General features: G+C 44.0%; 1 protein-coding gene across 1 annotated transcript in view; it reads left to right on the top strand.

Moving 5' to 3' along the window:
• Positions 1 to 8,313, top strand: part of LOC119967081 (serine incorporator 1-like) — a 65,527-nt gene extending 57,214 nt beyond the window's left edge. Inside the window, exons 7-10 of the mRNA XM_038799136.1 lie at positions 776 to 866; positions 1,242 to 1,392; positions 2,392 to 2,604; positions 5,748 to 8,313. Coding sequence (XP_038655064.1) covers positions 776 to 866; positions 1,242 to 1,392; positions 2,392 to 2,604; positions 5,748 to 5,886 — 594 coding nt within the window. The 3' untranslated portion in view covers positions 5,887 to 8,313. The remainder of the gene's footprint in view (positions 1 to 775; positions 867 to 1,241; positions 1,393 to 2,391; positions 2,605 to 5,747) is intronic.
• The last annotated feature ends 6,206 nt before the right edge of the window (positions 8,314 to 14,519 follow it).

Genomic DNA, 14,519 nt, shown 5'->3' with positions numbered 1-14,519 from the left:
AACTCAGTGTGCAAAAAAACAAATGTTTCCAGACGTCACTTCTGGTTGTTTTGTTAACACCTTAAATCTGTGTCCGCTGGTTACTTATCCTCTACAGAATAAATAAGGAGAAACTTTCAGGACAGCACGGTGGTGCAGTGGTTAGCATTGCTGCCCCACGGTGCTGAGGACGTGGGTTCAATCCCAGCCCTAGATCATTGTCTATGTGGAGTTTGCACATTCTCCCGTGTTTGCATGGGTCTCACCCCCACAACCCAAGGATGTGCAGGCTAGGTGGATTGGCCATGCTAAATTGCCCCTTAATTGAGAAAAAATATAATTGGGTACTCAACATTTAACAAAAGGTTTCATGATCTGCTTTATGGAGAACAACCCCAACTTTTTCAGTCTCTCAAATAACTGAAGTCATTCAGTCACTTCTGCAGCCATCCAGCTGACTATTAACCAGTGTTTTGTAAAGGTTTAGCATAACTTCCTTGCTTTTGTACTCTCTTCCTCTATGAATAAAACCAATTAATGATTTAATTCAGTATACAGGTCGACAAATTTTCAAACTATAGGAATAGAATGGTAGAGTGGAGGAATCAGACTGATGAGATTGCTCTGTAGAGAGCCAGCATGGGCTCAATAGACTGTCGAGCATAATTATGTGACTCCCTGACATCATACATATCCATCTGAGCACAACGTGGTATTTAAATGAGTTGAATTAGTCATATGTGAAAATTGGGAGCTTGCCTACTTGTTGTTGCAGTTTTTCCTTTTTTTTTTGCAGGAAGCTCAGCCTCATTCAGGTTTGCTGCAAGCCTCAGTCATTACTCTCTATACAATGTACGTGACCTGGTCTGCCATGACTAATGAACCGGGTAAGCTTAACACTGCAGTTTTATATTAGTTTCTGTGGTATGAAGAAAAGGGCCACCTTTAAATATGCATTGAACTCGAGTTCTCCCACACTATATTTTCCTGTCTCACGTTTAGCCCGAAATGAGGCCGAGCAATCTTAATACTGAAGTCAACAACACAAACCTTGGTGCTGGTAGAAACTGCCACAAAGGCTGATTTGCGGTAACCAAAATGCTCCAGATTGCACAATACTGGAGTGTTTTCTGAGAGTTTGGCGGTAAAGCATTTAAAGATTTTGTCCAAAAAAAGACCAGAGTATTTTGTTTGCTTCTCACTGTACATTTGTGAATTGGGGAATGTTGGGTTTTACAGTATTTTCTGCTCATCCTATGCAGAAAGAAAATGTAACCCCAGTCTACTGAGCATCGTCCAGCAAACCACCAGCAACACAACAGTTGCTCCGCCCTCTAATTCAGTAGTCCAGTGGTGGGATGCCCAGAGCATTGTGGGACTAGTCATCTTCTTCCTTTGTGTGCTTTATGCAAGGTCAGTATTTGCATGTTCTCTGCTTTGTGTATCCTCTGAAATACCCTGAAGAATGCAAATAGATGTGATGTTCTGCGTGCAAGTTAGGAGTTTGAATCCAGGCCTCTCGTGATTGCAATATATTTAGTGATGCAATAAAGTTCCCTGTTCTTGTTTCCCATTCAAATGGAATGCTCTTGGCTGTGGTCTCCTACTTGGCAGCTGGGGCATTGCTCACCCCTGCACCTCCTGTCCGTAGTGGAGAGATGTAAATGACAGCTGTCGGGATGGGGAAGGAGTGGTATTTGTAGCCCTCCCTATCCTTCCCTCTGAAAAATTCTGGCAATGAAAATTGTCACTGTAGATCTTAAAAACATTTATTTCAGTTTGATTTTTTTTTTAATTTGGAGAGATTTGTTCAGTGCCTTATTAGTTAAACATTTTTTATTTCAGGATGCCCCCCCCTCCACCAATTTCCTGTGTATTGTCTCCCCTGTTCCCTGATCTAGCCAGACCTCTACACTGCACACCATACTCTCCTGTTTTCTCAGAGCAAGCAATCTCTTGTACATTATTCCCTTGCTTTCTCATGTCTTTTTTTATTATTGATCTGAGTATAATAGACAGGAAATTGAGACTAATTCATTGTGAAGTAAAGGCATATTTACTTGTCTAGCATTTTCTGGAGAGCTCTATGACTGAAATCTTCAACTTGGTTTGCCAAGCAGTTCCTTTCATTGCCATTCATAGCATTTGAATTTTAACGTTCTGATACTTAATCGGAAATTGAGAACAGTGAAATATACCTCGAGGAGTTGTCAGTTGTCTTCACAGCAGTAAGAAATTTGGGAGAGAATGAAATTTGGGAGAGAATGAGAAATAAATCAAGTTAAACGAAATGACGTATATGCCAAACACAACTTTGGTTTATGAGCTTTAGTTTTTTTTTTAAAAAAGACAAAAGTGTACAGTACACTGTTCATGAACAACTTTCTCTCTCATTCTCTTTGTGTCCTGCAGTATCCGATCATCCAATAATGCACAAGTTAACAAATTGATGATGACTGAAGAAAGTGAATCGTCGAAGGGCAACTTTACTGCTCCCCCTGAAGATGGTTTGCATCGGGCAGTGGATAATGAGCAGGATGCTGTTACCTACAGCTACTCCTTCTTCCATTTTTGCCTCCTCCTGGCCTCACTCTATATCATGATGACACTTACCAACTGGTACCGGTGTGTATTACTTTATTAAATCAATACCAGGCAATGTGAAATATAGTAATGGCGCCATCTACTGTGTTACAGACTAAATAAAAGTGAAACTATTGGTTTCATTGACAGAGAGAGCTGAAGGAAGAGTCCATAATTGTGGTTTCATTCTTTTAATTCCTCAAGACAAGATGCTTTTAGAGTGCCCTGTGTAGGCACTGTGTAGGAAAACGGCTTCAGAAATTAAATATTAACCCAGAAGGATGAAAAGAGCAAATGTTTGAAGGAACAGTTACCTAGCGCAATTTAGTGCCCCCTTGTATCGATTTGCTCATAATTGGTCTCGTTACTCTTCTCCTGTTGGTTGCACTCAGCCGTGCAGACCAGAAGATTCCATACTATAGCTGAGTTACTTGGTCTCAGAAAATCTGGGCCAAGAAAACATTTTAGAATATTTATAAAAATGAGGGGTTTTGCCCCTCATTGTTCAATGACTCATCATGGAAAGCCTGTTTGTATATATGTTTAGTCAGCTTACTATACTAGGGTTCAGAAACCCCCTTGCAGACCGACTTGATCTGCTTTAGTTCACATTTTCCACAGATTACTTGTTGTTTTTTCAGATGTGCCTAAAACCCAATAAATTGTAAACTATTTTCTATTTCACTTTGTTTATTAAGGGAAGCAGGGATAATCCAGGTAATTATAGGCCAGTGAGCCTGACGTCGGTGGTGGGGAAGCTGTTGGAGAAGATACTGAGGGACGGAATTTATTCACATTTGGAAGCGAATGGACTTGTTAGTGATAGGCAACATGGTTTTGTGCAGGGAAGGTCATGTCTTACCAACGTGATAGAGTTTTTTGAGGAGGTGACAAAATTAATTGATGAGGGAAAGGCTGTGGATGTCATCTACATGGGCTTTAGTAAGGTGTTTGACAAGGTCCCTCATGGCAGACTGGTACAAAAGGTAAAGTCGCATGGGTTTCAGGATGTGCTAGCTAGATGGATAAAGAACTGGCTTGGCAACAGGAGACAGAGTAACAGTGGAAGGGAGTTTTTCAGAATGGAGATCTGTATTCCACAGGGATCAGTGCTGGGATCACTGTTATTTGTAATCTATATTAATGATCGGGAGGAAAATGTAGATGGTCTGACTAGCAAGTTTTCAGATGACACTAAGATGGGTGGAGTTGCAGATAGTGAAGGGGACTGTCAGAGAATACAGCAGAATATAGATGGATTGGAGAGTTGGGCAGAGAAATAGCAGATGGTGCTTAATCCCGACAAATGTGGGGTGATATATTTTGGAAGATCAAATTCAGGTGTGAATTATACAGTAAATGGCAGAACCCTTTGGAGCGAGAGGCATCTGGACATTCGGGTCCATAGTTCCATGAAAGTGGCAATGCAGATGGATAAGGTGGTCAAGAAGGCATACAGCATGCTTGCCTTCAATGTCTGGGCATTGAGTACAAGAGTTGGCAGGTCATGTTACAGCTGTACAGAACCTTAGTTAGGCCACATTTGGAATATTGTGTGCAGTACTGGTCGCCACACTACCAGAAGGACGTGGATGCTTTGGAGAGAGTGCAAAGAAGGTTTGCCAGGATGGTTGTCTGGTTTGGAGGGTGTTAGCTGTGAGGAGAGGTTGAATAAACTCAGATTGTTTTTGTTGGAAAGACTGAGGCTGAGGGGAGACCTGATTAGAGAGCTACAAAATTATGAGAGGCATAGACGGGATGAATAGTCAGAAGCTTTTTCCCAGGATAGAAGATTCGATTACAGGGAGGCACAGGTTCAAGGTGAGAAGGAGACAGTTTAGGGGAGATGTGCGGAAAAAGCTTTTCACGCAGAGTATGGTGGGTGCCTGGAATACCTGTGGAGGTGGTGGAGGCAGGCATGAAGTTGTATCTTGATGGACACATGAACAGGTGGGGAATAGAGGGATACAGATTGTGTGGGCAATAAATTGTAGGTCTAAATAAGGAATCTCGGTTGTGCAGGCTTGGTGGACCAAAGGGCCTGTTCCTGTGCTGTAATGTTCTTCTCTTTGTCCTTTATAAACACATACAAACATAGAAAATAGGAGCTGAAGGAGGCCATGCAGCCCTTCGAGCCTGCTCAGCCATTCATTATGGTCCAACTCTAGTCCATTTCTGCCTTCCCCCACCATATCCTTTGATCCCTTTCGCCCCAAATGCTATATCTAACTTCTTCTTGAAAACATACAATGTTTTTGACCAACTACTTCTGTTGTAGTGAATTCCACAGACTTGCCAATTTGGGTGAGGAAATTGCGCCTTATCTCAGTCCTATATGATTTATCCTGTATCCTCCGACTGTTACCCCTGATTCTGGACTCCCCCACCATTGGGAACAACAAGCCTGCGTCTACCCTGTCCAGTCCTGTTGGAGGTTTCGATGAGATCCCCTTGTTCTTTTGAACTCCAGTGAATATAATCCTAATTGACTCATTCTATCTTCATATGTCAATCCTGCCATCCCAGGAATCAGTCTGATAAGCCTTCTCTGCACTCGCTCAATAGCAAGAACATCCTTCTCGGATAAAGAACCCAAAATTGCAGACACTATTCCAGGTGTGGCCTCACTAAGGCCCTAAATATTTGCAGGAAGACATCCTTGCTCCTGTACTTGAATCCTCTTGCTATGAAGGCCAACATTCCATTTGTCTTCTTTATCACCTGCTACACCTGCATGCTTAGCTTGAATGACTGGTGTATGAGGACACCCAAATGTCATTGCATATTTCCCCCCCCCCCTCAGTTTTTAGTCATTCAGATAATATTCTGCCTTCTGTTTCTGTTACCAAAGTGGTTGAGCTCACATTTATCCACATTATACTGCATCTGCCATGCATTTGCCCACTCCGTCAGCTTGTCCAAATCACACTAAAGCATCTCTGCATTCTTCCACCTAGCTCTGTGTCACCTGCAAATGTGGAGATATTGTATTTAGTTCCCTCATCTAAAACATTAATATATATTGTGAATAGCTGGAGTCCCAGCACCGATCCCTGTAGTCGATTGCAATGGCTTGAAAACTGGAGAAAATGTCAGCCCAGTGTATTGCATTGTCTTGCTATTGATCAATATCTGACAGTTATGTGAATTTTATTAATTTTTTAACCCTTCTGCTGTTTTCCTAGTCCCACCTCTGATTACTCGACTGTGCAGAGTGCCTGGTCGGCAGTTTGGGTGAAGATCTCCTCGAGCTGGATTGGACTCCTGTTGTACTTGTGGACTCTGGTTGCTCCTCTCGTACTGTCGAATCGTGACTTCAGCTAAGCAGTAATTGACACTGCTTGCATACACTTGCCTTTTTTTTAATATACTCCTATAGGCTAAATGTTTCCAATCCCTTGACTATAAATAAAGTTATCGACGAATATTAATAACTAGGAATCGTCAACTATACTTGCAAAAATGCGACACCACATGATTTTGGAGCTAGTTGTTCCTATTAGGATGTCTTTTGATGCGTTCCATTCTAACATTTTGTCACACATTTTCCCCATTGTTCTGAAATGGAATGCCTTATTTTACATGAAATCATTTTTTCACATCCTATCTGACAGCAGTACGGTTTGAAACTGCCATTTTAAATCATCTATAAATGGGTCACAAAGTCTTGCAGCTCTGTGCACTTATGGCCGGTCAACCTTATCATGATCAATTCCTGTGCTTGCATTTTATATAATGGCAACTGCCGTTTGCAAATGGTCATGCTGTGATTAACCCTTACTGTCAGTGGAGGTGCTGTAATGCTACTAGGAGCAGTAAGAGGTTAACAATAATTGTTACATATCTACTTTGTTTCTGATATGAGCATATAAGCAATTTTAATGGAAATATAAGGGTGGATGCTATTACTTTGAAAGGGGAGCTGAAGTATGACCCCGTGCTCTTGTTCAATTATCTCGTGCCCCCTATCTCTGCTTCATTTAAAGGCCACATGAGGCCTTCATCCCTATGCGCGGTGCATTGAGGTGTCTTTGTTTCTAAAAGGCAAAACGAAATCTAGCTGAGACTGCTGCCAGCTGGCAAAAACAATTGTAATCACAAAACCAAATGTATACATCGTTGTTGATTTTAAAAAGGTGAAAGATTTTTGGTGTCCTTTCAGTATTTATTTAAGGACTTCACTGAACAAGTTTGAGGTTGTAGGTGGGACTGTGACCTGGGATTAGCAAAGGGTGTTTATTGCTTTTGTGGGACTGAGGATTCAAAGTTCATGTTTACAAATAAATCCGAAGAATGAAACATTAATGCAAAATGCTGAAGTGATTGTGTGTTTTAAAGGAAACAATTGAAATAATGTAGGACAGAATGCCTTTGAAGGTTTTTTTTTATTAGTTAAAGACATGCTTGAGAGTTCTGTTTGTAAAACACGAGATGTGAAAAGGACATTAAACTGTTCTCGGAGGATGTTGGCTTTTATCTCTAGTAGAAGCTGCTTTTCTGCTAATGCCTTGTTCCTTGCTGCCAATGTGAGCACCGAGATGACCAGATTCTGCTAGGCTGATGCTTGGGCTGTCCCAAAAAAAACAGGACAGCAGAATGATGACATATGGCATTTTCCATTGATACTTCTTCCCAGATTGATTCCTTTAAGCAAAACAAGGAGATAACATTTAAATTGAAATGGATGTGTTTCCCGTATGACATTTACTTTTTCTCTTTATCTTGGGTGTCCTGGAAAGTAGGAAATTTAAATAGTGTTGCCTACGTGGGTGCATAGAAACTGAAACAATCAGGAAGCGACTGGGGTCGGTTGCAATTTAATTTTGAAGTGAAACGCCCCAGAAAAGGAATTATTTTCAAAACAGTGAATTTCTTATATATTTTTTATCAAGCATTATGAAATGGAAAACCTCCGTGGCAGTGATATAGCCAGTGTTTGAGCAATAATTGTCTATCTAGTGATCTAGAAATTCGCTGTGACATGATACAGTATGTTTAAATCAGGAGAGATTTGTAGCATCTGCTAATACTTTATTGAACTATCTTTTGTAAACCTCCCTTCTCATGAAAAAGTGGAAGGTAACTAAAAGCCTTTTTTTATAAAATGGTAATATCAAACATTGTACCTATATAGTTGCATAATTTCTCTGTTTGAAATCCTTGATTTTTTTTCAGTCACAAAGAATGTTAAGCTTAAAATCGCCAATTGTGCCTGTTTCAGAAGATGTTGTGCTTAGTGATTTTCAATTGTTAACAAAGACACATCATTCTGAAAGTTTAGAAAATGATTATTTTCAGTGCCTCCCTCAAACTGATCTTTTATGAAATATTTAGGTACCAAATCCTGCAACCATAGAAGTCAACGCTACAATTGTACAAATGTTCACTATTTGTCACAAGACGTTACACCACTCAGAAGCACTTACACAAATAACATTGTAATTTCTTTGTGCTGAAACCAACAAGAGTGATCTGGTGGCATTGTAGTTGCACATTTCTCAAAGACCTGTGTTCCTGTACATTACTGCTGACTGCTGAAGTAGGTCGCTCCTCAGAAGCAGTCACGAAGAATAATGATTTAATGTTTATGAATTTTTCTTGGAAATAGGATCAATGATTAGGAAATTTTAAACCTATGTATTTAACCTGTTGTAGGCCTGATCAATCACTGCTTAGTGGAAAGTTTTATTTAGAACCTATGTATCATTATAAATATTGGGACTTTATCAATAAAGACCTTTTTTCTTTTCACTGAGTTTAACGAATGATTTTGTTTTCCCTGTTTGGTGAAGGTGAGAACTCTAATCGGGCAATAAGAAGAGAAACACAAAATCCTGTTCAAATTGATCAACTGGTGTTGAATCATAAAGACATTGGTCATTTTGAGTTAATACTGGCAGTTATGACTAAGCCATCAGACGACTAGTCTACCCTCTTCAGATGTTAAGTGAACTTATTGTGTACTTGTATGGAAGACTGAAATTAAATATTTTTTCCTTCCAATCTTGTGAAATCTTTGCCATATTAACCCAAAAATACAAAGCAGGCGCTTTTAAATTTCTTGGAATCTGACGATGTCAAAAAATTGGGGCTGTATTTAATGTTCTCACAGTGAGAACCACTGGGAAATCTGCCTAGCTTTGGTAGTGAAGACCCAACTAAATGAAGTGCCTCTTGGGCACTTAACCGACCCCTGGCTGAAAGCTGCTGGCCAATCAGAGGCTGGTAGCTCTCCACTGTCTTCACTCAGTGGGGCAGCTGTTGCTAGTACAGTGAGCTCTTCAGAGATTGTAGGATCCCAACAGCACTGAGCATGCCTTGAACACATGGCCTGCAGTGGTTCAAGAGGGTAGTCACAACCACCTTCTCGGGGACAATTAGTGATGGGCAATAAATGCTTGTCTAGTTAGCAGCGCACACGGCGCATAAAAACCCTGGAGAGAAGTGAGTAGAGCGGGTTAGGGGTCATGAATGGGGGGGGGGGGGGGTGGGGGCGCGGTGTGTGTGGGGATCCCATTCCTGACACCTGGTTCCTCAGTGATGTGGCTAGGTGGCCTTCATGAGACTTTGGAAATCCATGTGCGTTTGGGAGAATCCCCCTCGCCACCATTAAATTTTGATGTGTTCGGCAATTGACCTTTAATTGGCTCAGTAATGAGCCTAATTAGCTAGTAAGCAGGTTCCCCATGTCAGTCCATTCATGTCCTTGACATAATTGTGTCGGTTTTTCTGCTGGCAGGAATGGGATGAGTGAGTATGTCACCTAACCCCCTGCAGCAACTGGCCAAATCCAGTATCTGGGGCAGGATTCTTTCTTCTGGGGACTAAATCCCCATTCCCGCCGGAAAACGGGCGAGAATCACTCCGGACTTTTTCCTAGAAAGTCCGGGGTGATCCTCCGTCTTCAAAGGGAATAGCAGAGCCTCGGCGTGCGTCTCGCAGCTCCGGCTGCCAGCAGGAACTGTGGTTATGCCTGCGCATGCGCACAGTGGCCGGCCCCGGATCCGTGCATACGCGCGGCGGCCGTCTTACCGCCGGCCCCTGTGCAACACGGCGGAGCCCTACAGGGGCCTGGCACAAAGGAACATAGTCCACCCCCATCCTGGAATGAGCGCGTCCGCCGACCGGTAGCCACTGATCGCAGGCCTGTCCACCGTGGAGGCCCCCCCCCCCCCCCCCCGGAGTCGGTTTCCCCCGCCCCTCCACCAGGACGGCCCCCACAGCCGGAAGGCCGAGGTCCTGCCGTGTGGGACCACATGTGAACCACGCCGGCAGAACTCGGTGGGCACTCGGCCCGTCGTGCGGGGAGAATCGCCACAGGGGCCGCTTTCAACGGCCTCCGACCGACGCCGCGTCGATCTCCGCGCCGGAGAATCGCGTGCCGGCGTGGGAGCCTATTTTGGGTAATTCTCCACCCCCATGCCCAGCGTGATTTTGGTGCGGAGGATCAGAGAATCCCACCCCCTGGTGTTTAATTTTACCTCCTAAGCTTGGCAAACCTGTCTTTTGGTATACATTTTGTGGTGGCATTACAGAAAAACATTTTTTTTAAAAAATCTAAGTTTTTAACATTTTATACAAAATTACAAAACATACAAACAACGACCAATAAAACATCAACCCCATATAAATCTGCCACACAACGTACTAACAAAACAGAAAAAGGCAAGCAATCCTCCCCAACTACCTATCCCGTCCCCAACAGCTAACTGTAACCAATTCTCTGAAATACATATAAATGACTGCCATCTTCAATAAGTTCTTCAATCGACCCCCCTCACGGTGTATTTGACCTTGAGATGCAAAAGCTCCATCAAATCTTCTAGCCAAGCCAAAGCACTTAGTAGTGTTTCCAACCTCCAGCCCAACAAAATCCGCCTCTGCCCCACCAACGAGGGCGCCCCATCTGTCCGCTGCCTTGACACATCTGAAACCCCCCAAAATAGGGAGCAGAGTTCTAGCTCTATATTTAGGATCGCCAACATGCTATCAAATTTGAAAAAGAACTTCCAGAAGCCCACCACCTTAGAACAGGACCGGAACAGTGTGTGGGGGGTGAGGGCCACATTGAACAGCCCTCTCACCTATCCTCCGCCCCTCAAAAAAAAAGGCTCATCCTCGTCTTTGTGAGGTGGGCTCAAAACATTAAGTAAACCATGAAGTGTTGGCTAGTGTAGACTTGAGAGATGAACAGACACTTCCAACACTGATGAAGGTTCAACTCAATTTTATTAACTACTTGTAACTAACACACGATGACTGTGGGTCTAAATGATGCCAACTTAAACTAGAGACCTAAGCCTTGTCCAAACCAGTTGATTCTCTCCGCACGTGTTGTAAGTCTCTGCTGGGCTGGATGAGTTCTTGTTACACTCGTTACCTTTAACTGAGTAAGACTCCGTCTTGCACGTGACGACCTAGCATTCATCCTCCGCAGTACCTCACGTCACACTCCCTCCTCCAGTATTGGCTCCAATTCTTCCACTAATTTCACTTTCATCCCTTCCACCGAACACCACTCTTCCCCCGCTATCTGTGTATACATGTCGGATGTACTGCCCTCTTCTGACCCCGAACATGAGAGAATCCGCTCCAATAAGGTAGGTGGCTGCACCACTGAGAAAGCCGAAAGAAACCTCTTTCCAAAGCTCCACACCTGGAAGTACCTAAACATGTCTGAGCCTAACAGTCAAATTTCTCCTTCAGCTTCTCCAAGCTGGCAAACCACCTCTCCAAAATAAATCTCCACTCTCTCCAGCCCTCTCTCCACTAAGCCGCCTCGCCCCTGCCTGTCTCTCCCTCTGAAGAACTCCCCTCCAAATCTTCGGGGCTTTACCTGCCCAAATAAAACCGGAAACAAACAGCTCGACAGTTTGGGAAAACGACTTGGGCAGGAACACCTGGAGACACTGAAATAAAAATAGAAATCTCGGCAAGACGTTCATCTTAACCTATTAGACCTGGCCCTCCAACGATTAGGAGACTATCCCAACCATGCAAGTCCGCCTTATCTCTACCCACCAGGTTTGTATAGTTCAAGCTCTGAGGTTGCTCCCAATCCCCTGCCACCTGGACCGCATGGTATCAAAAACTAGTCCCCGCCAACAGAAATGGCAATTCTATCCAATATGGCCTTGATGCCCCAACCACAAAATATTTACTCATACCTACGTTCAACTTTTAACCGGAGAAGGTCCTGATGCGATACAAAATACCCATAATATTCCCAAAGGACAACCCCGGGGTCCCTAATGTACAGCAGCCAAATATCTGCATATAACGACACCCTATGTTCCACCCCACCTCTAACGTTCCCACTCCAAACATTTAAGGCCTTTAACGCAATGGTCAACAGCTCAATCGCCAACGCAAGCAACAAAGGAGACATTGGAAAAGCTGCCTCGTACCCCGATACAACCAAAAAGACCCCGGAGCTCATGGTTTTGGTTCAAACACCAGCAAATGGGGCTGCATACAGCAACTACACCCACGACACAACCCCAGGACCAAACCCAAACTTCTCCAACACCGCAAAAATGTACCCCCACTCCTCTGGTCACGTCCAAAGATACAATGGTCTCCTGAACTAGCCCGGCCGCAGGGATAAGCACCATATTCAACAACGGACGCACATTTGGCGACAATCTCCGCCCCTTCACGAACTCCATTTGGTCCTCCCTTACTACCTCCGGGAGGCAAGGCTCCAACCATAATGCCAATAGTTTGGCCAATAACTTGTGTTATGGGCCAGGGCTTAGAAACTCCAAAGTATATTGTGAAGTTCACCTGACCTACAACCTTTATGTTGAATTTGGCTAGGATGAGCACAAAAGCCTTCACTGCATAGAACATAGAACATAGAACAGTACAGCACAGAACAGGCCCTTCGGCCCTCGATGTTGTGCCGAGCAATGATCACCCTACTCAAACCCACGTATCCACCCTATACCCGTAACCCAACAACCCCCCCCTTAACCTTACTTTTTAGGACACTACGGGCAATTTAGCATGGCCAATCCACCTAACCCGCACATCTTTGGACTGTGGGAGGAAACCGGAGCACCCGGAGGAAACCCACGCACACACGGGGAGGACGTGCAGACTCCGCACAGACAGTGACCCAGCCGGGAATCGAACCTAGGACCCTGGAGCTGTGAAGCATTTATGCTGACCACCATGCTACCGTGCTGCCCCACGGTTTTGGTGTGATTCATCAGATTTCCTAGAGACTTTAATCAAAGCAAGGGTTATTCTAAGAATGTAGTTAACATATATAGATATAAAATTAACATGGCAAGAATTTTTATCAAATACAACCATAAAGACACCACACAGCTACTGTAATCTATGTATAATACTTTACGAATTCCCACTTAGCTGCTCCAATTCAATAACGAAATCCAATTAAACTAAAGCCCCTTTTTAAGGGCTTGGCCCAGCACACTGTATTCTCACTTGAATGGAACTGGTCCTTTACCTGAAATTCTGATCCAGTTGCAACCAGCAGATTCAAACTCCTTCCGGAAAGCAACTATACCAAGGCGGTTAGCGACAACCAACATGCTTTTTACTGGAACAGCTTTTAAAATGAAAACAGAAAACAGGGAAAACACTTCTTTATCCTTCTGCAGTCCAAAGCAGTCAAATTGAAACTGAAGCCTAAAACAAAAACCCCTCTCACCCGACAGCCACAGCCCAATGTGCTACAAGTCACATGATAAGAGACTAAACCTTTCTTAAAGAGACACTCACATGACACTTGGCATCATGTTTAACAGGGAGATTGGGTAATATGACCCACACTCTGTGGGGTCCCGGTCCTTCTTCAGAAGCTCAGAAGCAGCAAGATGGAAGCCTGCCGCAGTGTTTCTAAAAGGGTGCCTGTGCAAAGGAGTCTCTGAACGTACCCACAACAACGGACACAACTGATTTGATTCCACTGGGAACCTGATGCCTTCCCTGCCTGCATTTGCTTCAAAACTGCCTGAATCTCCTCCAGGGACAATGGCGATTCAAGCTCCTTCTGCAACTAATAATAATCCCTTATTGTCTCTAGTAGGCTTCAATGAAGTTACTGTGAAAAGCCCCTCGTCGCCACATTCCAGCGCCTGTTCGGGGAGGCCGGTACGGGATTGAACCTGCGCTGCTTGCCTTGTTCTGCATTACAAGCCAGCTATTTAGCCCACTGTGCTAAACCAGCCCCTAAACTCCAGAGCTGACAGAAACTCAGTCATCCCTCATTCATCTTCTGGCGGCTCTGACTTATCCAACCTCTCATGGAAGGCTCTAAACACTCCATTCATATTCTCCAGGGCGGAGACCAACCTACCCTCCAGGTCCCTAACCTGAACACTCTCCCTGGCTGCCTCCTGCTGCCTCAGTTGGTGATCCAAGAGCCGACTGGCCTCCTCCCCATACTCTTACACGATCCCCTTTTGCCCGCTTCAGTTGCCACCCCGCCCTATAAAGAGAGAGGGGGTTTTTGCTGACTTAAAAAGCAAGTGAGCCAACGCGGTGTTTTTACAAGAGACAAACATGAAGGAACGGGATAAGACCAGGTTCCTGAAAGCCTGGGTGAGCCAGATGTTTCACTCGGGCTTTGATAGTAGTGCCCAGGGGGTGGCGATTCTAATTAATAATTTGGTTCTGGGAGGAGAGGGTTCCAGCAAATCCGGGTGGACAATATGTGATGGTAGTAGGGACACGAGAGGGGGGGATGGTGCTTCTAGTGAAGCAAGTCAAACTGCATTTGCAGTTTTTTACTGCACACCAAAAGCTTTGGGGTTCGGACCTTGGCATACCGACAATCCATCCTTAGAATCTCATCCACCAATTTCTATCTCTCCTCCCTTGGCTCTGCATCCACAGGTGCCTTAACGCTAACTTCTCTCCCATGATCACCATCTTCATTGCCTCCCACAAAACCGAGGATGAAACCTCCTTGTTATAATTATTTT

This window comes from Scyliorhinus canicula, chromosome 1 (assembly GCF_902713615.1).
Source record: "Scyliorhinus canicula chromosome 1, sScyCan1.1, whole genome shotgun sequence".
NCBI classification, from domain to species: Eukaryota; Metazoa; Chordata; class Chondrichthyes; order Carcharhiniformes; family Scyliorhinidae; genus Scyliorhinus; species Scyliorhinus canicula.
Note: the sequence above shows the minus strand (reverse complement) of the source record. Positions and strands in the feature narration are given on the sequence as shown.